At 42.1% G+C, this 25,993-nt stretch overlaps 1 protein-coding gene across 9 annotated transcripts in view; it reads left to right on the top strand.

Annotated features, from left to right (window-relative positions):
- The window catches only part of RBFOX2 (RNA binding fox-1 homolog 2), a 290,850-nt gene that overhangs the window by 231,680 nt on the left and 33,177 nt on the right, over positions 1-25,993 (top strand). For 7 of the 9 annotated variants that reach the window (XR_008308092.1, XM_053253469.1, XM_053253468.1 and 4 more), the window contains 3 exons: positions 8,640-8,693; positions 18,381-18,473; positions 21,097-21,157. Coding sequence is in view for 8 of the 9 variants with exons in the window: in XM_053253469.1 (XP_053109444.1) it covers positions 8,640-8,693; positions 18,381-18,473; positions 21,097-21,157 (208 nt within the window). In the remaining variant the exon portion in view is untranslated. The remainder of the gene's footprint in view (positions 1-8,639; positions 8,694-18,380; positions 18,474-21,096; positions 21,158-25,993) is intronic. The other 2 variants (XM_053253472.1, XM_053253471.1) reach the window with 1 other exon arrangement.

The following is a 25,993-nucleotide window of genomic DNA, read 5'->3' on the forward strand; positions in this document are numbered from 1 at the left end:
CTCAAGGCATTCGAGTTTTGCACCCCAGCTGGCCTGCTATTTCTTCTCACTGGCCCTGTTGCATCATGGCAGTGTGGGAAGGAGTCATGGAGAAGCTCTGCTGCTGCTCAGTGGGAGAATGAAGAAGCAAGTAAGCAATGTGCTTTGCTTCGGTGCCAAACAGCCCTCTAGACCAGGGATTCTCAACGTTGGGTCCCCAGATGTTATTGGACTTCAACTCCCATAATTCCCAACCAAAGGCCACTGGGGCTGGGGATTATGGGAGCTGAAGTCAAAAACATCTGGGGACCCAACGTTGAGAATCCCTGCTCTAGACCACCCTGGAGCTCATGGCTTAACTCTAATGGTTCCCAAACTAGGAGCCTCCAGATGTTGCTGAACTTCAGCTCCCATCATCCCCAGCCACAATAAATTGTAGCTGGGGCTAATGGAAGTTGTAGTTCAGCAACATCTGTAGGCTCCCAGTTTGGGAACGATTGGCTTAACCAGTTCTATGTACCTGGGTATGCTCCTGTTAGTCCCAAGCAACTCCTCACCAACATTCTGAAAGGGCTAGGGAACTGTGCTGATATGACTGTTAATGCTAATTAGTGGAGAGGGGGAAACATGGTGCTGGTGATATTATGAAGGCAAGTCATGTTCCAAATGGTTTGATTGCTTAAGGATGCATAGAAAGGATAAATGATCTCTCCAGACACCACAGATACATGCAGTATCCTGATTGCTCACAATATTAAGAGGGAATGTCTCTTTCACAATTCTTCCCTCTGGGAAATGACAGTTTGAAGAGCCGACATATGCTTTTAAGGGGGGATGGGGAGAAACTTCTGTGAATGGGCAAGTCATCCAGATGCTACCCTAGGTGTGGATTTGTAGACATTTTATCACAGGCTGCTGCTATTCTTAGGACTTATGGTTGGGAATCATAATTCTGGCACAAGCTGAGATGGTGACAATTCATGTAGTAATATAGATTAACAAAAATACAAGTGTTTCTGTATTTTGGCACGTGAGGGAGAGAAAAGTAAGAAACTGTAAGAAGCAATTATTGGCACACACATTGCCAGTATTGGAGTGGAAAGCTGGTCTTGTGGAAGTGAGCATGAATTGTCCGCTTTGCTAAGCAGGGTTTGCCTTGGTTTGCATTTGGATGGGAGACTACATGTGAGCGCTGTAAGATACTCCCCTTAGGGGTTGGGGTCCATAGCTCAGTGGTAGAGCATCTGTTTGCATGAAGAAGGTCCTGGGTTCAATCTCTGGCATCTCTAGGTAGGGTTGGGAGAGTCTTCTGCCTGAAACCCAGGGGAGCCGTTGCCAGTCAGTGTGGACAGTACTGAGCTGGATAGACTTATGGTCTGACTTGATATAAGGCAACTTCTGTGTTCTGGATCTCAATTAAAAATATAATTAATTTAATTGCCAAACTGTTACTGCAATCTCAACTCCACAAAGATAAAAGGTAAGTCAAAAGTGCAAATGCTGCACTAGAGGATGCACTGAAGTGGATATAATTATTTTATTTTATTTTATTTTATTTTATTTTAAAACTGTAGTTCACTGCCACTGAAAAATAATCTTGTTTACAATCAGATCTGAATTTAATACAAGCAAATGCTAGTCTAAAGCTCATAATCTCTTAAAACTAAATCGATGAATGTGGTGTTTATGTAGAAGAATGAACTGGGGATAAGGATCTTACTTTTGAGATCAAACACTATAAATGATACACTGTGACATGATAATTTGCCATGTATATTGTAGTATTATGCAAACTATGAATATTTAGATTGTTGGTCAAAAATCATAAGATTTATTTTCCATTCAGGCAAAAACACAGACTGACATTTGGACTAAAAAGGCGTGTGTGCTTTGAGGGACTGTGGGGGTATGAAGGGAGCCCTCACGCAACACCCCCATTCCCCCTGCATGTATGCTGTTGTACAAGAGTCCTTAGAGTTTGGAGTGCTTCCTGTTCTCCAGAAGGGCTCCGCAAGATTTGAAATGTGTCACTGACTTTAAGCAATATGTTTTCAGTTTCTCAGAGCCCTTCTGGAGCATGAGGAGTGCTCCAGATTCTAAGGGCTCATGAAATAGTGCACATGCAGGGGGAGTTGTGTGAGGGCTCCCATTGGGCCCCTGCAGGCCCTCAAAGCACACACTCCTCTTTAATCAGCATGTCAGCCAGTGACTGACTTAATCAGGATGTCATACAGTGACTGCCTACTCTTTCTTCTGGAATGTTCTGAGCACTCATGTTTCAAGTAGGTGCTCTTGCTTAGTGTCCTTACATATAAATGGAGATTATCATCAGATGCTTAATTTCATTATTGGTCTCCTGTATCTAAGCAGATAAAAATTATGTTGTACAGAAGGCATGTGGCTGCATGACCAGATGTTTAAATTATGTCCCTAAAAGTCTATTTAGTTGCAAAATGATATGTCAATCCTTCTGATTCTAGCAGCCACCTTGCATTATACTTTTCTCAAATCTTTGTTCCATGGAGCTCAAGGCAAGATTTCCAGGCACTGACCAGACTCAGACCTTAACTTTATCATGGCTGCTGTACCATGTGCCTTCAGACTATGCATACATCCTGGCCTAAACCAATTAATATGTACACTTGTTGAGGACATATGAATTCAAAAACTGGTAACTGATTTAAATCAGTGGTTTAAATCTGCCTTTCTTTAGTTACTTAAATTAATGACTTAAAAAGCCTTGATTTAACTTGATTGACCCCAAGATCCACTTAAATGTTACAGTGAGGGAAATAAGTATTTGATCCCCTGATGATTTTGTCCGTTTGCCCTCTGACACAGAAATGACCAGGCTATAATTGGAATGGTAGGTTTATTGTAGCTGTGAGAGACAGAATAACAACAAACAAACCCTCAAAAGCCCAGTGCCCAAAAGTCAGCGATGGATTTGCATTGTAGTGAGGGAAATAAGTATTCGATCCCCTATCAACAAGCAAGATTTCAGGCTCCCAGGTGTCTTTTCACTATATGCAGGTAACGAGCTGAGATGAGGAACACCCTCTGTAAGGGAGTGCTCCTAATCCCAGCTTGTTACAGTACCTGTATAAAAGACACCTGTCCATAGAAGCAAGCAATCACTCAGCTTCCAAACTCACCACCATGCCCAAGACCAAAGAGCTGTCGAAGGATGTCAGGGACAAGGTTGTAGACCTGCATAAGGCTGGACTGGGCTACAAGACTATCGCCAAGCAGCTTGGTGAGAAGGTGACTACAGCTGGCACGATAACTCGCAGATGGAAGAAACACAAAATAACTGTCAATCTCCCTCGGTCTGGGGCTCCATGCAAGATCTCACCTCGTGGAGTTGCAATGATCATGAGAACGGTGACAAAGCAGCCCAGAACTACATGGGGGGAACCTGTCAATGATCTCAGGGCAGCTGGAACCATAGTCACCAAGAAAACAATTGGTAACACACTACTCCGTGAAGAACTGAAATCTTGCAGTGCCCGCAAGGTCCCCCTGCTCAAGGCAGCACATGTACAGGCCCGTCTGCAGTTTGCCAATGCACATCTGAATGATCCAGAGGAGAACTGGGTGAAAGTGTTGTGGTCAGATGAGACCAAAATCGAGCTCTTTGGCATCAACTCAACTTGCCGTGTGTGGAGGAGGAGGAATGCTGCCTATGAGCCCAAGAACACCATTCCCACTGTCAAACATGGAGGTGGACACATTATGCTTTGGGGGTGTTTTTCTGCTAAGGGGACAGGACACCTTCACCGCATCGAAGGGACGATGGACGGGACCATGTACCGTCAGATCTTGGGTGAGCACCTCCTCCCCTCAGCCAGGGCATTGAGAATGGGTCATGGATGGGTATTCCAGCATGACAATGACCCAAAACACACAGCCAAGGCAACAAAGGAGTGGCTCAAAAAGAAGCACATGAAGGTCCTGGAGTGGCCCAGCCAGTCTCCAGACCTTAATCCCATAGAAAATCTGTGGAGGGAGCTGAAGGTTCGGGTTGCCAAACATCAGCCTCGAAACCTTTCTGACTTGGAGAGGATCTGCAAAGAGCAGTGGGACAACATCCCTCCTGGGTTGTGTGCAAACCTGGTGGCCAACTACAAGAAACGTCTGACCTCTGTGATTGCCAACAAGGGTTTTGCCACCAAGTACTAAGACATCTTTTGTGAAGGGATCGAATACTTATTTCCCTCACTACAATGCAAATCCATTGCTGACTTTTGGGCACTGGGCTTTTGAGGGTTTGTTTGTTGTTGTTCTGTCTCTCACAGCTACAATAAACCTACCATTCCAATTATAGCCTGGTCATTTCTGCGTCAGAGGGCAAACGGACAAAATCAGCAGGGGATCAAATACTTATTTCCCTCACTGTACCTGTCCAAGGTACAAGAATTCTGATCCCAGGTGTTCAGAAGTCCTAAGGTGTCCTGCTGCTTGTTGAGGATATATACGGATAAGATTCATTTGGGAAAAATTGGTTTAGGGATACAACTTAGTTGAAACAAAGCTGGCTCCCATATACTACTTGCTCTGCCTTTTGGAAATATACCAAATTATTTGACTTCAAACTAATAGCAGTCCAATTCAGATGACCCAACAAACCATGTTTTGTTAGATGGTGAACACATCAGGGATACTTGGCAAGCCTGCATGCTCAGTCCTTGGATGCAAACATTCCATTAAGTTAAACCCGCAGCTCTGTGTGTCATCCGAACCCAGGAGCTATGGTTTCACTATGGTTTGCAAACTAGATTATCAAGCCCCCAGACTGAGACATACTGAGCTGTAGTTTAACTAAACCTGGATTCCCAGGCATGCAAGGCAAGGGAGAAGAAACACAGGACTTGATGGGTATTCCAGTTGCATTCACAACCTAATAAATAATGTTTTCTTGGGATGCCTGAATGAGCCCAATGATTGTGAGCATCTTTCATGTACTTGAGCCTACTCTTATCACCTGCAGAATGTGCTGTTTCAATTGGTTTCTTTTATTTTCTTCCTGTGTGGATTGGTACATAGTCCATAGATGAAAATGTCGTATCATACCTCTGAGGGGTCTATTTTTAAGTTTTAAGATTACTGTGTTTCAAACATACAGGTGAAAAATTAGTGCTTTCAAAATTTCGTTCAGTATAAATACTGTGTAGTTATTGTAGTGAGAAATGGGCATGTCAGCTTTTGTTACTGCTGCCAAACAGTAGCTGAATGGCCTCTTTCTGAATTTTGACTCCCCTCTCCAGCTGTAGCACATGGAATGTACCTTTTGGGTTTAACTTGGTGTATCTTCACTGCTACCTGACAGGGGAGGTGTTGAGCTTCTCTGTTCAAGCAGTGAAGCAGAGGAACCTGCATTTACCAAATAGCTCCTTACCCATACAGCTGTTAAAGGCTTAAGAACTCCCTTTGGGTCAGCAAATTTAATCTCTAACTACTTTCTGACTGTATGTGTAGAGTCTAGTTCACACTGTCCGCATAGAGAATACTGCTGACCTAGTTAGTTTAAGTGCCTCGAGGGAAAGTCATGCTGTTTACAGTAAAATTTAGAAGAGTTGACAACAAGCCTGTAATAGTTACATTGAGGTAGACAGGATAAATATTTAAGGCTTACAAGGCAGGCAACTGTGCCTGATTTTTTATTTAATAATATTTTGCGGATGTGACTCATAATTTTTGAGGCAGTCAGTTCTGAAATCTGTATGCTTAATGAAGCATCAGATGTTCATATCCCTTTTGGAAAGTATATGAGATTTGGAATGGGACCCTGTCTCATGTGATATCCTGAGAGAGAGAGAGAGAGAGAGAGAGAGAGAGAGAGAGAGAGAGAGAGATGTAAAATGCTTTTTCTTTAAGGCAGTAACCCCTTTTAATGTATGTTGGTGGTTTGAGACTGGATTTAGGAGCTCTGGCTGACCTGATAAGAGGAAACTGTGTGTGGAATTGTGGAGGAAACTGTAGTGTGGGGGCTTCTGATTGTTGGGGGGTTCATGTACTTTTATAAATTATAATGCATTAAGGGATTTTGTGATGGTCACAGCAGTAACAAAACCTATTGGCTGAACTAATGTGTTGCCTTGGAACATTCACTTGCATTCCTTCCAATGAAGGAATTTGTTAGCCATGGAATCTTTGCAGCAATTTAACTTTCTTAGTTGAAGTAAAAGGTCTCATACAGGCTTAAGGACACCAGGAACTATGTAGGCCAACTAAAGCTTGGTAGGGAAGCTGAAAGGAGCTAAGGTATCTAGGGTAAAAGAACGGGCCAGTCAGTGGACCAAGAAATAAGAAACTGAGGGAAGAGTATAAGATAAAGCTTGTGGGGAAAGCAAGATAGTTGAGGAAATGAGGGGTTAATTAAGGGAGTTTCTGTGAAAACTCCACACAGACCCTAAGAGCTGAATCCTACAGGTTGGCAGGAAGAGAGATGGAAAGACAGGAGTCTTGAGCAGATTGATTGAGAATCAAGGTGGGAAACACTGTGGGCAGCAGCTGCACATACTGAAAAGAAAGGTCTGAGGAAGGAGTGTGAAGTTGAAAAAAGGAGAGACCAAGGATCTAGGACTGGACAAAAACACCAAGTAAGATCCAGGGACAAGAGGGGATGAGAGCTAATAGGCGAGAATAGGCCAACAAAATGCTCTTTGACTCTGGCCCTCCCAGAACTCTCCCCTGGCCATTCCACCTGGCTGCCTCTGGGGAGAAAGCAGAGGCCCTTTTGCCAGGTGGGCTGGGACCACTACTGTTTAGGCACCTTCCCTCCCAGAACTGTCGCCTACAGTATCCATTCCATCTATTCGTTGTGAAACTTAATTGTGTTAACAGAATGAAAGAGGTGGTATCTGAGGTTTACCAGATCTGCAGTCTCCTGTAGCTTTGAGATATGTATAGGAGGAAGTGAGCCTTTTTTCATTATTATAGGACTATGATGGGAGAACTAGCACCTGGTGAAATTCTTCTTTCTGTGCAACTGCTAGTGGTATTGTGGGGGGAGGAAAGAGTGTTTCTTGGGATGAGGACCTAGAAATCCTAAGTGATAGAGTGCTTAAATGTAGAGGGTATTAACTGGAAAACAGCTACTGTGGAGCGTAGAAGACACAAACTCCACTACTGAGTAGCATCAGACACCCTTAGAGAGCCACGTGAAATTGGAGAAGTGTTGAGCAGTGGTATTGAGTTTTGCTTCTCCCTCTCATAATGTCAGCTGCAGCTTTGCTTTTCCAAAGCACAGCTGCAGTGAGATTTAAGGCAAGCAAGGCCTTATCTTTGTCCTTGGTAACAGAGCTGTGACCCACACATGGGTTGCAATTCTGACTGTAGTCTGCTGTGTTTCTCTAGTGATGACAGAACTATGTGCGTGAATCCTGTTTAATGAAGTGCACATATCTTGTCCCTGATTTTAATGTGGGGTAGTGTTTTTCCACTGAAGGTTTTTTTTAAAAATGTTCATGCACTTGTAAATTATTAGTTCATATATTATTATTATTAGCTCATATAGAGAGAGTGATTAAGTGCCTCAACTAGCAGTGAAAGAGGAGACAAGCGCCAAGATAGTGTGGAACAAATATATGGAATTTAATACGGAATTATATCTTTATAGCATTTAGGTCCAATGCATTTTGGTGAATTGCCTTCTTCTAGGGTACAAGAAAACTTCTTCCAACATGGATTTCCACATCTTGGCACTCTTTTGGCCAAGGCAGCTGGTTTGCCAAGGTAGTCCCAACTTGTGGGAGTCCATGTTATTGGAAAACATTTTCCATGTTCCTTATGCACCTTCCTTATGAGGCAAGGCTCAGCATCTGTGGCTCTTTATTTTGGAAAAGAGGCGTTTAAGAGGAGACTTGATCGATGGGTATAAAATTATGCATGGAATAGAAAGAGTAGTCATAGAGAAATTTTTCTCCCTCTCTCACAACACTGGAACCAGGGGTCATTCCATGAAACTGAAGATTTGGAAATTTAGGACTGACAAAAGGAAGTACTTTTTCACACAGCGCATAATTAATCCATGGAATTCTCTGCCATGGGATGTAGTGACGGCCACTAGCTTGGATGGCTAGGGCTTAGACAAATTCATGGAGGTCAGGTCTATCAATGGCTACTAGTTTGGTGACTATAGCCACCTCCAGCCTCAGAGGCAAGTTGCCTCTAAATGCCTCTAGATACTGTTGCAGGGGAGCAACAGCAGGAGAGGGGGCATGCCCTCACCTCTTGCCTGTGGGCTTCTCAGAGGCATCTGGTGGGTCGCTGTGTGAAACAGGATGCTGAACTAGATGGGCCTTGGGTCTGATCCAGCAGGGCTGTTCATCTGCCCCCCCCCCAAAAAAAACCCACCAAAATGCATTGGACCTATAGAGAGAGAACTCAATTTTAACCTTTTTTGGAGTTCACTTCTTTATTTTACTGCTGATCTGGGTGCTGTCCCCCCCCTTTTTTTTACTGCACTAACTGCCTCAACTAAATAAAACCAACAAGTGAGTAATTAGACAACTGAAGTGAAATAAGGCAATTTCCATTTATTGTAGAACATTCTCCAATGTAAGGATTCTCCTTGTGACGTTAGCCTATGAGAAAATGTCAAGAAGGACAACTGAAATGGCTAACTAGTAAATCTTGCTTCTTTTGTGTTGTTACAGCAATTTGGCAAAATCCTTGATGTAGAGATAATCTTTAATGAACGTGGCTCCAAGGTAAGTTTGGTTTCTATATCCAGTTTCTTTCTTCTCTTCCCCACCCCCGCCACTTCCCCTGTTCAATTGATATGGCAGCTTACTGCCTAGAAAACAAGGACTGGGCATAATGTGTGGAAAGGCAAAGTTATCTACAATTGCCATTCCCTATAATTTCAGATTTTAAATGTGGCCAGTAGTTCCAATAGTCTCATAATTTTCCCTTTTGAAAAAATCAGGATTCCAAGAATGAAGGGAGTTACTGAAATGATCAGAGTCAGATTATTTTGTTTTCTCTAAAGTTAGTGGTGTTTGGGGAAAGTGACACTTTAAAGTGGTTTTTGTCCATTAAAAAAATCTATATATACATTATATTGGATAAGAGTGTTCATAAGTTACCTTGTAACTTGTGTAAAAGAAAAAAATTCTCCCTTCTGATAGCATAGTGGACCCTTCAGAACAGAAACCTTTAAGCTGCAACGGCCACTTGTCTAGCTCTTCAAGATGGAGCAGAAAAATAGTTTTGTTGATGCTAATTGAGCTCTCTGGAGAACAGATTACAAATATTATATTCAGAAGTGCAGTGATTTTGAGTGATCCTTGTCCTAACTGGTTCTCATCATGAAACCAATGTCCCTTCACTGAAGAATTGATGTGATTCTCTCTCTGCCCAGTAGGTCCAGCACTGGAATAGCAGGGAATGTTGCAGGTCAGGAGCAAGGTGCATTGGCAGAGCTCTGTGGGGGAAGCTTGCACAGTGCATGCCTATACTATGCTTGACTTAATCAATGCTAAGTTTTCCACTTTTAATTAAAATGAACATCTGTCCCCCCCCCACCCCATCACATGACAGTTTAAAGATACAACTTGGTAGTCCTTTATTTCAAAGCCCACCTTTGTAGTCTTGAGGTTTGTTGCCCTCTATAGAATAATCCCACTTGGATTTTTATATTCAGGTTTGAGTTTCCGTCCATATTTGTCAGCATGTTGAAATTCTGTGTGTTATCTGAAAACCAGAAAAGGAACTATAGTTGTTATATGAAGTTAGACTATTCTGCCTAATTACCTGAATTCATGTAAAACCTGTTAGATGAATGGAGGTCTCCAGCTTAGTTTATAAGGGTTTAAGAAATCAAATGCAATACTTAGTGTACTGAACTTGTAGAGAACTGCTGAGCTACAGTGGGCTGCAGCTCTTTATTCCTGTATTGCTTGCACATGTTTGGCTGATGATTTCAAGAGCAGAAAGGATATCTCACTGGACTGCTGTCCTTCAGCATCCACAAACCACTGATAATGGACCAGTGAAAGCAAGCCAGCAGGTTTTGTGAAAGGCTATTTGAGAGAGCAGTGGACTGAATGAGTACCACAGGCAGGCCATTTTTAGTTACGTAGCCCTCCACAAACTGAGCATCTCTAACTTACAACTCTTATCACAAGCAATTCATTATGCCTGCAACTAAATTTTTCTCTCTCCTCTACACAGTTTTGATATTCATAAGCCAAAACTGATTATGGGTTAGATTTGTTTTAGTCATTAGCATGCACAGTCTTTTTTATACATACACAAAAATGCAAAAGTAACAGACATGTCAGCAACAGTAATGCACTTTTGTATTCCTACATGTGAATCTCTGCTTAATTTGATGTGCATTTGTACCTGCACATTATGCAATATCTTCCACATTTTACACTCACGCATGCACGCACACACACACATTGTGCGCTTTATGTTCAGAATTGTACATAAATGACAGAATTCTGGCTCTGAATAAATAACTGTGCAGCTAAGTGAACCCAAGATTTCTGGTTTTCAGTTAAAACAAGAAGTAGTAGGTATGAATTACCATACAAATGTTTGCTCTGCTTCTTTCATCCAGTAAATATGTAGGCCAGAGAAACATTGATCTGGTTCTCCTATATTTGGCGATAGAATTTCTAACACCCGCCTGTCAGATTCACAGCAATCGATCAATGGATTCCAAAATACGGCTTGCTGTTTCAAAGATGGTGGACAGCAAAATGGAAGTGAAGACATTCCCACAGAATGTTTGTTGGTTATATCACTTAATATTGAGTGGAGCATCTGGGATTTGCCCTTCCTTTTTAAAACTATAGCTTAACATCCCAGTGCTGAAACACAAGTATTGGTAGGGACCCCGCACTTGTCACTCCCCTTTCTTCCGCAAAAAAAAGTATGCCAAAACTTGAATGCCTTTCTCCTACCCTGTGGTTTCTGTTCTAACCTAACGATATGGAACCTCTCTCCTCCTCCTCTCTCTTGGGAATCGGAAAGCAGATGCTCCTGCTGCCTGCCTTGTGCTGTGTTCTCAATATCACCCCTCCCCTCCCTGGGTTTCTAAAGGGTATATTCTTGGATATGTATTTGATCAATGAATGTTACAGGTAAACATGTAAAATCTAAATTGCCCTGGGTGTATCCCCACCTAGTATTTGGGAAGGTCCTCCATGGGCTGAGCAGATCTTTATTCCTTCATAACTATGGCAAAGGTCCTCCGCCAGAATTGTTCCAGTGTTGGGAAATCTGGGAATTTTGAAAAATTCCACAACCTTCTGGTCGATCTGAGATGAGATGATAGAGAAAGAAAAGCTACTTGTTAAGTTACCCTGGTCAGAGAAAAATCTTTTGGCAGAGTATGTGTGTGGGCTGTATCCTATGAAAACCTGTCTTCAGGATTTAGGTAGGCAAGAATTTAATATTATAACACAACTATAGGGTTTTAATATTGATGCTTCATAACTGCACCACACTTGCGAATTATGCAATCTGGTCCTGTTACTGCTTCCTTTGGAACCTACTGGAAGGGTTTGTGAAAACTAAGGGGGCTTTTATTGCTGGTTTCTTCCAGTTTGCTGGTGGAATTACTTAATTTCTCCCTGAAGTGGAATATTTTGGTTTCCAAGGAAACTAGTTTGATTCTCCTCAGTTCACTCTAGGGTTTGATTAATCCAAATTCCTTTAGATCAGAGCCATTCAAATGTTGTCACAGGGAACCTACCCTAGTCAATAAAGCAATTATTTGAGCCAACTATTCACCATATAGCCACCTGTACTTAATTGGAAGGGAATAAATGTGCTGATATTTTGTTCCCTGGCCCCTGGTTGAGAGGGGTCAGGAAGGACCTGCACTTCCCCTGGTAACTGTGCACAGAATAGTCTGACTTTGAAACATCATATCTTGTTTGTTACATGCTGATTAAAAAGTGCACGAGAGACCAAAAAAGGGCATCCTTAGTGCCACTTTTGATAGCAGCTTGTGAAGCATATGGTCTACCCTTCTCATGACCTGTGTGAGGATCTGTATACACTCCAGAGCCCTTTTGTGTATGTGCACATTGGAACTAAAACTATGGATGTGAAAAGTATATGGCAAACCTAACTATAATTTGACTTGGACAACTGCTTAGAATATTCACAGGTTGTTCATTGTGCATTGTTGTGTTCAGAGGAGAATGACTAGTAGGGATGCATTATTTACTTCTAGCTTATCCTTGCTAAAGTAACTTAGGGCCCATTAATACTGGCTGCTGTAGCATGGTTGCTCTTTCCCCCATAATCTGGGTTCTCATACTCATAAAATAAGACTCATCCAGACTGAGCAGATTATCCAGTTGCCTTCTTGAATCTTGCTGCATGCATCAAATCATAATTCTTCACACCACTTTGTATTAATTACTGGTATTAATTTGGTGTAGCCAGGTAGTGTATGTGTGCATAGAGTGTTCACACTTAAGAGTAATGCTTCTCTTTCAAGTACATATTTGTTATGTTTTCCCCTAGTACCTCATCATTATCATAAGCAAACAAGTGATCTTGCACTGTATTGCTCATAAGCCTTTAGCTGGGTCAGTGCAGTGGTGGAACTAGTCCTGTTCATACCTCCAAGTTGTATTTTAGCTTGGTCAGAACAGCCCCTTAAGTAGATGTGATAAAGTCCTCCTCCCAACTTCCTTACTTGCAGATTTTAGTCCTGTGTGAACTGCTAAAGTTAGTTCTAAATGACTCTAAATGCTGTTCAAGCAGCAAAAGCAAATTTGTTTAACTTTGTGCCATTCACATGTCATTTTACTTTAAACTGAAGCAACTTTGTCTTAAATTTCAGTATGTACTCATAATGGTTTCCATCGCTCTAATATAAGGACTTTGAAACCTCTTTTTAAATTAGTACAGAATAGGCTCAAATGGAAATTCCACAGCATTTTCCCAGCAGATCTTGGGGGATGGAGTCCTCACTCTAAGCAATAATAGAGATTTTTCTCCCCTGAAACTTGATTCCTGTCACTCATCTCAGATGGATCATAAAGGATGGTAAAAGATGCAAATAGGCTTTGGAAGCAAGTAACCCTAATGCCTGGAATTAATCCCTCCTCCCCATTAATTTGTCCAGGATTCTGGATGTTGACTGAGGCTTTAAAGTGTGTTTCTATATACAGTATATAGATATATTAAAAATTATGGAAAGTCTGTCCCAACACCATAAGATAAAGATGCTGCTTCTGAGGGTCAATGTTTTAAACATGTGGGGGACCCCAAAACAAAACAAAAAACCATGGGTTAACAATGCATGGATTTCAAGGGGCTCGGTTTAATTTCTTTTGGTTTTTGTTTTTATTATTATTATTTTTTATTTTTTTATTTTTTCCTTAATTTCTGTGTTCTGGCCACACCCAGGAGAATCGTCTGCTTTTGATTTCTCCCTTTACAGTTACATGGTAAATTTTCTTTCTCATTCTTCAGAGATGGAAACATTTTACAAATAAACTCTGTATAATTATTATTTTTACACTGCTCATCCTGTTGCTTGTTATTTATTGCAGAATCTGAGGCCAGACTAAAAGGGTAATAGTTACTCGGTCCCTTCAGGGCTCATGAACAGCTCCTCAAAGAAAACTGAGTGCCCCTGGGCTGCAGATAGTTCCAACTTCTAAGGGAAATTTATGTTGAGTATTAGTAATTGGTAATTACATAGGCTAGATAATACACATGACTTGATTTCAAGTCAGTGGCAAAGCTATTGAAGTAGGAATGGACAGTTTAGCCTGGAGATCATCAGGATCCATTTAAAAATAGTAAGGATGGTTATAATGTTGCTAGACACCATAACTTTCCCCTGCTAACTGGGGAAAGAGGCACCTTTTACCGTGGTGATTCTCTTTTATTTAGCAGGGGGAGAGTAACTGGCCCTATTCACCCCCAGCACAGTACCTCCAGTGACTGTTGCTGGTGTCTATCTTGTGTGTTTTTTTAGAATGTAAGCCCTTTGGGGACAGGGAGCCATCTTATTTATTTATTATTTCTCTGTGTAAACCGCCCTGAGCCATTTTTGGAAGGGCGGTATAGAAATCGAATTAATAACAATAGGGAACAGTATATATTCTGCGACGATATCTATAACAATTGACAATAAAATTCAGCCATCCCAGGTCCTTGGGAAGGACTCGATGTTTGGATAAAACAAACCAGTCAATAACACCTGTCTGACTGTGCAAACAAGAAATAATAATAGATCTAGAGGTTCTGCCTTCCTTTGTCTGACCCTTTTTTAGTCAATAAATGTTCAGCTTTAATTTTGCTTTAATATAATGAGAGTATGTTTAGATGAATAAAATACAAGTTAACTCTAAGGAAATGTATGTAATCTGTATTAGACATGCTCCCTTCCATTACTTGATCTCCAAAATTTGCAGGGGGGTTTAATGTTGAAAAGCTCACATATTTTTAGGGGCATATATTCTTTAGTGTTACTTTTTGTGTGTTATGGCCAAATGAGTTTTTTTAAAAAATTAAAACAATTATAATGGAAGAACTTTATCAAAGATGAGTATATGCATCTGTTTATCACATTTGTATGTTAATCTTGCTTCAAGGAGCTCATGATACTATACACAAGATTCTCTAATTTGTTCCTCACAACAGCACTGTGAGGTAGGTTAAATGGAAAAAGATAGTAGGCTTGTTAAGAGGGCTCAAAATTATATGGGTTTTTTGGTTGAAAACAAGGCTTCCAGACCCTCCTAAGCCAGTATGCTATCTGCTCAGCTATGTTATATACATGTTGCATTTAGGAGAAACAACAGTTCTGCAGCCCATCCAAACTTGGAGGAGGAGTTTAACTATGGTTTATAAACCATAGTTAAACAATAGCTCTGGATCCAGGCAGTATATGGAATTGGTATTTTATCTAACCAGGTTGTTGAGGCACAAGCAGAGGAGGAAGGTGGGAGCATGTGGGCTCAGGAGAGTTCAGGCTGTGCTCTGTTGAATAATCTGAACTGTCCCTTTGACCTGTCCATACAGGAAGGGTTGCATAGCACAGTGTCTCCATTTTTCACACTTGATTTTAATGGTGAAATTGAACTAATGACACATAAAGAGATACCTGCATCCCTGTCACAGATCTCCTGTCACTGTGCAATGATACAATGTGCTTTATCGACAAGGCAGAATGACATCTTTGGCTCTTGCCATCTCGGAACTTCACAGTATTTCTTGCTTTGCAACAATGTGCAATAATCCATACAGTGCCTTTTCAGGCACTTATTTCATTGGGCAAAAATGTGTAATTAAATTAGTAAGGCGTGTGTAGGTATTCACAACTTCAGCCCTCTACCTGTTATTGAACTATATCTCCCATCATCCCCAGCCACAGTAGCCAATAGTTAGGGGTGACAGGAGTTGCAGGCCAACATCTGCAGGACGGCTGAAGTTATGTAGCCCTGCACTTAGGAGATCTGAAACGGGAAGATGCAGATTCCCTCAGCTAGCAATGTAATGGAATCTTATTTTCCTAGTTGTACTCCAAATAGCAAAAACAATGACTGATATTCAGAGCAATGGAGCACTTGCGAGTGCTAGTGCACAAGTGTACCTGTGCTTCAGACTACTGTTCATGTTTGCTTGCAGTTGCGTAGCTGCGGCACACCTCATTTGTTTTAACGGAAACGTTTGCACAACAGCCTATAACGTAATTTTCACAATAGAGCTCTTGTGCAATCCCCCTTCTTAGTGCAACTAAGCGAACATCTTGCACTAGTGCAAGTTTGCTCATTCCACAAGCTCTCCATTGCTTTGGATGTCAGCAGTTGTCGGTAGCAGCTAACGCTTCCATGTCTTTGGTCCAGTAGGACAAAATATGGCTGCAAGAGCATTGGTTCAGTAGAGTGGTGGGGGCACTTCCTATTGCAGCCTCCCCAGGAAAGTTAAAAACTATGGAGGAGACTATGAGGGAAAGCTGTAGTTTGGTACTTTCACAGGGACCCAGCTAAGAGAACAAAATTAATTAATTAAAAGTGGAAAATTGTACCATCTGACAAGCAGCTCTGAGGATTTGTTTTACTTCATTTTTCCTTTCAAAAGCTCAAAACAGGCTATATGAAGCTCCCATCCAGATACTAATGTCTATTGCCACTTAGCTTCAACAAAGCTATGAATAAATAAATTTCTCTTATTTATTTCACTATGTAAATCAGTTTCAGAACTTCTGTTGATAAGCAATATACAAATAAATATTCATAGTAGCATCAAATGCTCATTTCACTATAATTTCGACATTTGCTTCAACAAATAGCTAGACAAAGATCATCATGAACATTTTACAGTTAGGTTTGATATGCAGCAGTATGTAAGAATCCATATTATCCTCTTTGCTACTACAGTACTATCATATAATATCCTTATTATTTGCTACTACTAGCACCCCACAAACAGGAAGAAGAACATATGTGTTAGTAGTTCTGAACCATTGATGTTAAACAGAAACCTAGGTAACTAGGCAAGATATGTAAGCCTGCATTATTTTTCAAGAAAAATATGTCAGCTCTGCAAACATTCTTATGACACAGTAGAGGTACAGTGGCCTGAGCACTGTCTTCATTTTTCACCAGAGAAAAGTAAAAAGTCGGTCATCATTTTAAAGTGCTCTCATAGGTTCTGTAATGAGAATCTGTTTGGGCGTAAGCTTTTCACTATCCCACAAGTACTGTGTGCGCTGGATTTTCTGTTTTCTGTTTGGGTTGTCTGTCATGAGTTGCCCAGTGTTTGTAGAGTTCACTGAAGATGTTATTTTCAAGGGAAGGGATGAAGAATGTTATAAAAGGTAGTTAATTGTGAACTTGGGTCACTAGATTCTACAAAAAGTATTCTGTACCAAGAACTTAAGAATGTCCTTCTGAAAGAGCTTACCCAATCTTGCAGGCCCCAAAGCTTTCAGAGCACTTTCTCCCCCTAAAGTAGTATCACACCAGCAGCCTCCTCTCATCTCTTCATACTGCTTACAAGTTTTGCATGGATTGTGAGGAGAGGCGCTCCTTGTGAAGCTTGCAAGGGCCAGATCATTTCCAAAGAACTGCTTTGATGGCAGCGACAGGGGGCCATCTTGCCACCCTGATGGTGCCCCAGTAGTCTAACCCTGAGGCACACCACCTCACCCCTGTATTTATTACATTTATATCCTGCTTTTCCTCCAAGGAGTTCAGGGTAGTCTACATTGTCTCCCGTAATCTTATCACCACAACCAGTTAGGTTAGGCTGTGAGAATGTGGCTCTCCCCATCCAAAGTATGACACTCCTACCACTGCACCTTGTTAACTTTCTTACCAATACCCACGATACAGTTTTCAGTAAAGGAAAACTAGCCCTCAACACAGTAACTTTATAAACCACCTCTCCTAATACTATGTTTGTGTTGATCCCCATGTATATACTGATTGTTTTCAGTTTATATATTGGTAGCACCCAGAAGCACTCATGATGAAGAAGGAGGTCTGCTGTATAAGGTATTGGTCTTCCAACTGATGGGTCACAACCCACATGTGGGTTGCACCAGCAGCACCTCCACCCTCATTTTGTTGCTACTGCTTAAGGATTTTGTTAAGCAAAGTGGGGGGAAATGATACGAGAAGGGATCAGGAGAAGGCAGATAGAGAAAGCGAGATGGGGGAAACCGAATTATAAAAGTAGGTCCTGTGTGGTAGGCTGGAATAGAAGATGGTTCCCAGGTTTGAAAAGCATGGGAAATACTGATAAAGTGCATTGTATAATAGCAGACCGTATTTCTCTATTGTATGCCTGGTATCTGTTCCTCTGTTAGGAATAGTTAGTAGTTTCCTTTATATAAAGTCTCACAGCCTGTCCTTAAGAATGGGTGGTATCACCTAGTTTTGTGAGAAGTAGTGAAAGATAGGCCAGAGCGATGGTTGCCTCACAGCTGCTGCAGGGGGTGTGACTTTCTGACCCAGAAATAGAATGCAGGCATTCCTGTTACCATACCCCCTTATTTGTAGCAATGTGTTCAAAGTATATCCTATATATATACTTATATAAATATGCATTGAATTAATCTGGGTGGCAAGGGGTTTCTTTCTAGGATTTAACAAATTTCACTCCGTCAGACAAGGAGCTAGATTACTTTTCAAAATTGTCTCGAGTAACTGTACTTTTTTTTGGTCTGGCCTCAATTGCTTTATGTTTTATTATTATTTTTAATCTGATTACAACTTCTTCTTTTTTTTAAATTGAATTTCTTTCATGAAACATGCATGAACCAAAAATGTGACTCTAGGAGAGTATTGCTAAGTTGTGCTGATGTTGATTTCATACTGTGATATTTTTTTCTCTATTTATCTAGATATCAATATTTCAATATATAACGATGTGCATGTTTTCCCCCCTTCTCCCACTGCATGCAGGGATTCGGGTTCGTAACTTTCGAGAATAGTGCTGATGCAGACAGGGCCAGGGAGAAATTACACGGCACCGTGGTAGAGGGCCGTAAAATCGAGGTGCATGTCTTCAGTAATTCAATTTCTTCTTTATATTTATTCTTTTGTTTATTTTTTTGTGTCTTGCCTCACTTATTTCACATTTGGATTCCTGTCTTGTGTGTATGTGCGTGCGTGCGTGTGTATGTGTGTTTGTGTCTCTGTGTTTTTCACTCCCCACTCCTGCACTGAGGTGTATAAAAACAACACCCCCACCCAAATATATATCTATATATGTTTTGTTACTTTAGGTATTTTTTTCTTATTCTTTTTTCCTTTATCTTGAGTTTGTTTCCAACCCACTCCAAATTTTCGCCCTTCTGCTATCTTGATTTTCCTTTGCTTCAGTTATGAGGCTCTGACTTCCTATTGCCAAGCCTGATCAAAACTAACAAAAAGAGTACTGTCCAATTTCTAACTTGGTGTCTAACGAAAAAGAAGGGGGCCAGCCAGTATCTGCCCTTTCCTCAGAGGCCAGTTCTCCATATGAGGGAGACATGATATTAATGGTGGGAATGGGTAGTGAGAGCAGGAAGAAATTGATTTGGACTGTTCAAAGACCATTTCTGTATAGCTTCATTAAATAAATATTCACTCAAAATTAACTATTTCAGTGAGTACAGCATTTGATAATTGTGGCTAGCTGGTGTGACAGGAAAGGCAACTGATTTGTAATTTTCTGTTCCCTCATATAGAAGGCTAACTGGCCCCTTTTTCCTTCTCCCAATCTTTTTAAGAAAAAGAAAGTACTAAATATAGGGGGAAAAACGTAAAAGCCGCCGTTTTGAGTAAGATGTCTGCATATTTTGCTTTTTTGTTTTGTTTTTTGTTTTGTTTTTTGTTTTATTTCCCTTTTCAATGGTTTAGTGTTTAGGGCCCTTCACTTGACTCACTCTTTCCATGGTAACTATACACAATGCTGGCGATGGTACGAGTTGGCGGTAAGTGAAACCAAAGTGCTAGAGGAGAAGCTTATTTCTTTTCTTTTTTTTAATGCAAAACAAAATTAAGAAAGAAAAAATCCATCTGCCATTTCACATTAACACTACAAAATGTGATTTGACTTGTTGTCCCACCCTTTCCTTTTCCCCTCCCCCCCCTTTTTATTTTCAATGCTGTTGAGTAATGCCGCCTGGACTTTGGATGTACATACCGTTTTGTATCAGTCTGAGCTGTTTGATTACTGACTTCCTGGTGATTTCCCTTGCACATCTTACTCAGAGTTACTGAACTCCAGTTTGGCTGGTTTTATTAATGCACTCATAATACCCATCCCCACTCTCTTCTGCCCTGCTTTCTTCCTTGCTCTGCCTCTCTCCAGACCTGTGATTGTTCTCTCTTTCTCCTTTCTCCCCTTCCCATTTTTTCTTCACTCAGTTAAATGTCAGCTCTTTGCTGGCTGGTGGTTTCTGATTGGTTTTGGCCATTTTACCTCTAAGTGCTTGTGTTGCACTCTGCCGTAGCAGCTGATTTCAGGCACTCGCTCCATCTTAATGATTGTCTGTGAGACCTTCTCTCCCCCTACTTCCCCTCCCTAGCCCCATTAGTTGGTTGTTCTTGTTGTTGTTGTTTTTTCTTTTTTACGTGTGTTTTAACAGCATGTTCTCAGTCTCACCATTGTTGTTTCCCATTCTTTCTTTTTAAATGTGTAATGTTTATGTTGATTGGGGGCTACAACTAGAGTAGTGAGATTCCAGGCTCCCTTCTCTTCTGCCCAGGCCCAGCCTCCTATTACCCATCAGAGGGCATCGACAAAGCTTCTCTTAGTTCATTTGGTCTTGAAATTGGCACTGTTGAATTTGTCTTCCATTATGACCCAGGATGTTGAAAAGTCAGCTGCTTCTAGGTCAGTCTTCACCCTCCTTGCAAGAGTTCTGAGGCTGTGTCTGACACAGGGCTGCAGCAATTAGCTTGGCCACCCCGCCTGTACTCCACCAGCACCATCTCTGCTGTAACTCTCACTTGTTGTAATGCTTAGAATGTTTGGAGCTCAGTAATGAGGGTGGAGGACACTCAGAAATCCAGAGACACCTTTTAAATTTTCCAAATTGGGTTGTGATAGCCCCTACCCCCAAAGTCAGCAATTGGGGATGGATCCATCAGTAACTCAGGACATCCTGAAGCTGGGATGTGAGCCAGCCTTCCTTAGGAAGCCAAAACTCTTGAGGGGTAGAGGGAATTAATCCAAGGCACCTGGGCTCCACGCTCTCCTCCTCCCCCTGCAAATAGCTGTATTCTCTGTAATATTAGTAGGCCACTGCAGTTCAGTGAGAGGCTACTAAAAAAAAGATAAACGGTGGTTTTTGTTCACTGCTTCATACCAGTCAATCTTGATATTGAAAAAGTAGCAATAGTGGAGTTTTTGCCCTTTGGATCAGTGAGCCACTAATACCTTATTCAATCAAAGGTGGCAGGGATGCCTGAGAAAATCTACTCTTTTTGGCCTTTAATGCATAATTTAAATGCCAGAATTAGATCTGTTTACAGTTTTAATATTTAATTTAATGGCAACTTGTAAAAGTAAATTAAAATGTGTTGCATTTTAAAACTAGTTAAAAATAACAGTGATCAAAGAGACTTTCACTGTTTTCTCTAAAGTCTTGCGCTTGCTTCCCTCTCCTCCCTTTCCCTTTTTTACTTTTAGGTTAATAATGCCACAGCACGAGTGATGACTAATAAAAAGATGGTCACACCGTATGCAAACGGTAAGAAGGAATGCTGGTGCTAATAATGAACAAGGTGGATATGGGAGAATAAATGATAGGCATGGAGTTATGTTCTTTTTCCTGGGATTTCAGTATAATAGAAAGTTTTGTACAAAAATGTTTCCGAAGTTTTGTTTTGTTTTATCTGTGGTGTGTGCAGACGTTAAAGTAAACTGCCTGATTTGCCCTTCAAAATGTAGGAGACAACCTAGTAGCTATTTAACCATACTGGAACTTGTTTGAGGGGGCAGGGAAGAAGACTTACTTCAGATGTTAATTATAGACCAACGAGTCTAAATTTAGGAGACTCCTTTATGAAAAATTGGCCTTGCTATTTACTGTTTAATTTGGTGAAAATCAATCCACAGGTAAGTTTCCACTATAAATTGACAGATTCCACGCTGGCAGGATGATACAGATGCACAAGTGGTGATGTGCATCTGTCTCCCCCCACACACCCCATTTTTAAAAACAGTTTCCTGTCCTGCAACTTCTCTCACCAAATCTCCAAACAGCTTTTAAAATCTGGGGGTATTTAGCAAGTGACCAAATAAACATGCAGGTCTGGCATCTGCATTTCTCTCAGTCCTTGTCTCTCCCCACTTCCCACCACTACATTTTCCCAAGGACTTGGGAAAATGTCATAACCTCTCAGGGCCAGAACAGTAAAGTCCAGTTCTTTCTACCATGGTAGGGTTTCCCCAACCTAATAATTCTCCCTATCTGTGTTTGCTTTAGCCTTAACTGAATACAACCGAGAAAGAATGCTCTTATTTGGCTGTCTGTTATATTAAAAATTGCTATTTCACCTAAATAACATTTAATTATGGCAGTCTACATATTTCAGTTTTTGCCATTGAACTATATTGGGTTCTCAGAGTTGGTCTGAAATGAAGAATATGGGCTTTAATCTCATGGACAAAATATAATAATGGATGTTGACTTGGAAGTCTGTGCATTGCTGCTAGTGCAAAAGCATTCACAAATGGCTAAAATAATGATGAAGGCAGAGGGTTTGAATTGTTAGCTCTGCTCTTTCCTAAGAGTCAGTCAAGTGTCCTAATGTTTCTGTTTTAGTTCAGTCCTCATAAAATGTTATTTTTTGCTTCCTAGGAATGCTGGGTGGAGGGAAGTGAATATTTAGGAAGCAAAATCTGAAATGCAAGGCAGCATAGAAATGCAAAACAGAAAGTGCTGTTTTACTAGAACTGTGTTTCAAAACATCCAAAGCTGAATAATGCACACCACCCCCTTGGAACCATGTGAGACAGCACCCAGCGCACCCTGCACAGCACTGCACTGCACTGCATTTCTTGTGTGGAGGATCTCTTTAATGGGAAGCAGAGCCCTGTACTGCCCCAGCGATGGCTGGGGAGATGTGCTGGGAGTTGTACATGGGGAATATTGGGAGGTGTAACCCTTTAAAGGGCCTTCCCCATAGAGCACTATGGGTAAAGAACTACACCTCCCAGTGCTCTCTGTGCACACCTCCCCATGTGCCTTCCCAGCCCTTACTGGGGTAGTACAGGACTCTGCTTCATGTAAAGGAGTCTGCCCTCCACACACACTTTGCACGTGCGCGGGCACACGTACACACCCTGGAGGCAAAGAGATGGATGTGCTGCAAACAACTCCCTCCAGGCAGTTCGAAAGGAGCAGTGTGCATCATTTGCCTTCAGACACTTCTAAGCACAGCACAAATGTTTACTAGTTTGGGTTGATAAGATATTATATTCTAAACCAGGTTCATCGAGAAGGGCATATTTGAGACAGCCATATGCTGAATGACTTGTGTGGGTGGTTGTGTTTTACACAGAATTGTAAACACTCGGTTTTACCTGTGAATCCAAAGTCTGTATTGCCTATCCATATACTTGTCATATGCTGAGCCCCTTGTCATGTTCATTTTCTGTAATGGAAAATCTGAGGGTTGATCTTCCATTTTGGCTCATTAAGAAATGCCCCTCTTGTAATTTAGTTAAACATTATCACTGCAAGCCTCCCTAAATGTGGTTGATGCGTCCAGAGGCGTAACTAGGGAAAAGGGCACCCGGGGCAAGCACTGAAATGGTGCCCCCCCCCGCCCCCCCAACATACTACATTATACTTAGGTTTTTCCTCACAAGCGCCCGCCGCCGCCGCCACCAAGCCAGGCCACTGACTGGCCACCAGGCGCCAGCAAAGCAATGGGGGGGGGGGTGCAGGTGGCGCGGAAGGGACCGCTCGTGGGGAAGGGGGCACCGATGTGCTTCCTTGACTGCTGCAGCACTGCTGCACTGAGCAGGAAACATTTGTATTAACAAAAAAATTAAAAAATTTTTAAAAAGATTTGGTCATGGCGGCGCCCCCCACGTGACCAGAAAAGATGGCGCCCGGGGCACATGCCCCCCCTGCCCCCCCTATAGTTACGCCTCTGGATGCGTCCACAAATACGATGATACATCATCTAAAGAGAGGAAGAGAGGCTGTGTTTATCACTCTTGTATGCGTCACACCAAGAAATAGAACTCACAGCAGGGCTCTCTGGAGATGAAAGAGTGGGGTGACATACTTTACTAAAAAATGGGATATAAGTATGTTAAATATATATTTTTAACATTTATATTCTACTCTTCTCCTCCAAGGAGCCCAGAGCAGTGTACATGTTAAGTTTCTCCTCACAACAACCCTGTGAAGTTGGTTAGGCTGAGAGAGCAGTGACTGGGCCAGTCACCCAGCAACTATCATGACTGAATGGGGAGATGTAGGCAGGGATTAACTCAGTTTTTACTGGTTCCTGTTGAGTGTATTGAACAAAGTAAATGGGCTGTAATCTGGGGTACAGTTGAAAGGAGTCAAAACCTAACTTAATGGGGTCAGCAAGATCAAGGGGCAGGTTTAGCTCTCACAACAATGGTGCTGCAGCTGCATTTCTTTACTCTTCCATATATGCAAATATGTTAAAATAGAATGGCAATTGGCAGTGAGACCTATCCATAACCCCCTGAAGCAGGCAACAGCTTTCACTGACAGGGATCCCTTGGGAGATGATACAATGTGTGTCTATGTACAAGGACACATTACGTCTTGCTATATACAAGCCTTTCCCCTGCTACACACCAACTGTGTTGTAATTACTATCATTTTACTATTGTAATAAATAAGCTCAGCTGCTACGTTCTCATCCAAAACCCAGGAGTATATATGATTGCTGAGTCATATACAGGAAGAAGCAACCCTTGAAGAGGCATTACCATGCCTCCTCCCACTCACACTGGTTGAAGAGAAAGAAAACAGATGGCAACTCTGTTTCAGGGGTGGGTGTGTTTGTGTGTGTGTGTGTGTGTGTGTGTGTGTGTGTGTGTGTGTGTTGAGCTAGAAGGGCCAAATTCCTTCCCTGCATTTACTTTCTCTGCTGCTGAATGAAGACATCTCACATGGTTTATCCTCCTCACGTGCTCCAGGGGGCAAACCTGAGGAGAATAAGTCCCACCCAGTTCTGCTAGTCCTGCATAGCTCTAGTGACAGTCTCCTTGGCTTTGCCAAGTCTCTCCTCTATGTTCTCTCTGTGTGTTCTTTATTTCTTCTAGTTTTGTGGTGCAGTTCTTATCTTTTCTGGTCTTTCTCTGTACCATTACCTTCCTTTCCTTAAAAAGAAGAAGAAGAAAAGCTTTCTCTCCCACCCACCCTCTCTCCCATCTTATCCTTCCTGCTGTTGATGGAGCAGGCCAGATGTATTCAAACCAGGGGAAGGTGGGAGTGGGCACAATGCAATCGAAGGCCCTTTGGGTCCTGTAGCTCCCAAGATACAGCATGCCAAAAAATGCCACCATCCCATAATGCCCCAAATGAAATAACAAACAGAGGTGGCCAATGCACCACCTACACTCCTGCCTGGACATATAGAAGCTGCACTGGCTCCAGCAGTCCCTGCTCCATAGTCAGCAGTGCCGCACCCCTCCTCCACTAGCCCCAGCAACGCCATCTCCAACAGCACCTCTGCCTGAGTCACCACTCGATTGCATGACCTCTGGGAAAGACGGGGCCAACCGAGCCCAGAGCCCGAGCCACTCCTAGCAGACCGACTCCTGGCCCAAAACAGCCACCAGCGCCTCTGCCTGTAAAGGCCAGTGGACAGGGCCAGACTCCAACAGGGCCCCCAGGGAAAGATATGCCAGCCAGCCCTGCTCAACCGGACGCTCCAGGCCCTGAGAAACCCAGAGCCACCTCCAAGAAGACCGATCACACCAGGACTGGTGAAACCAGGGCCTTTGCACCCTCCCCCTACCATCCTCCCTACTCATCCATAGGCCCGGAACTCAACATCTGCTATACCAGGGGACGTCCCAGCCTCCTGGCAAGAGTGGTTCCAGGACATGATTGATAAGTCCATGCAACACTGCAGGTACTCCAAATCCGCCAAGAAGAGGACAAAAGAGGAGTCCTCATCTTCCCCATCCTCATCTGACTCTTCAATTTCTTCTAAAAGGCTAGAGAGAGAGATAAATGTAAAAAAAGTATCAAAATTTTAAAAAGCCCAGTAAACACAGCAAAGAAGGGAGATCAGGAGTCCCCATCTAATTCATCGGCTATTTCTGTGTATGATTCCCCAAAACCCCACCCCGGGGTGCCTAATGTAGACCCACTAAACGCATGGCCCATTGACACAATGGAATACCCTGTGGACATACCAGACCATCCAGATTTAGTCCTGGATTCTAGAGAAGAGGGTGAATGGTCATATGACTAAACCACTGAACCCTATTCACAATCACATAGGCTTTTCATTCCAGATGACTTCACATATCTCTTCCACAAATCCATTAACATACTGAAGTTGCAACAGACAGGCACACA

This window comes from Hemicordylus capensis, chromosome 5 (assembly GCF_027244095.1).
Source record: "Hemicordylus capensis ecotype Gifberg chromosome 5, rHemCap1.1.pri, whole genome shotgun sequence".
NCBI classification, from domain to species: domain Eukaryota; kingdom Metazoa; phylum Chordata; class Lepidosauria; order Squamata; family Cordylidae; genus Hemicordylus; species Hemicordylus capensis.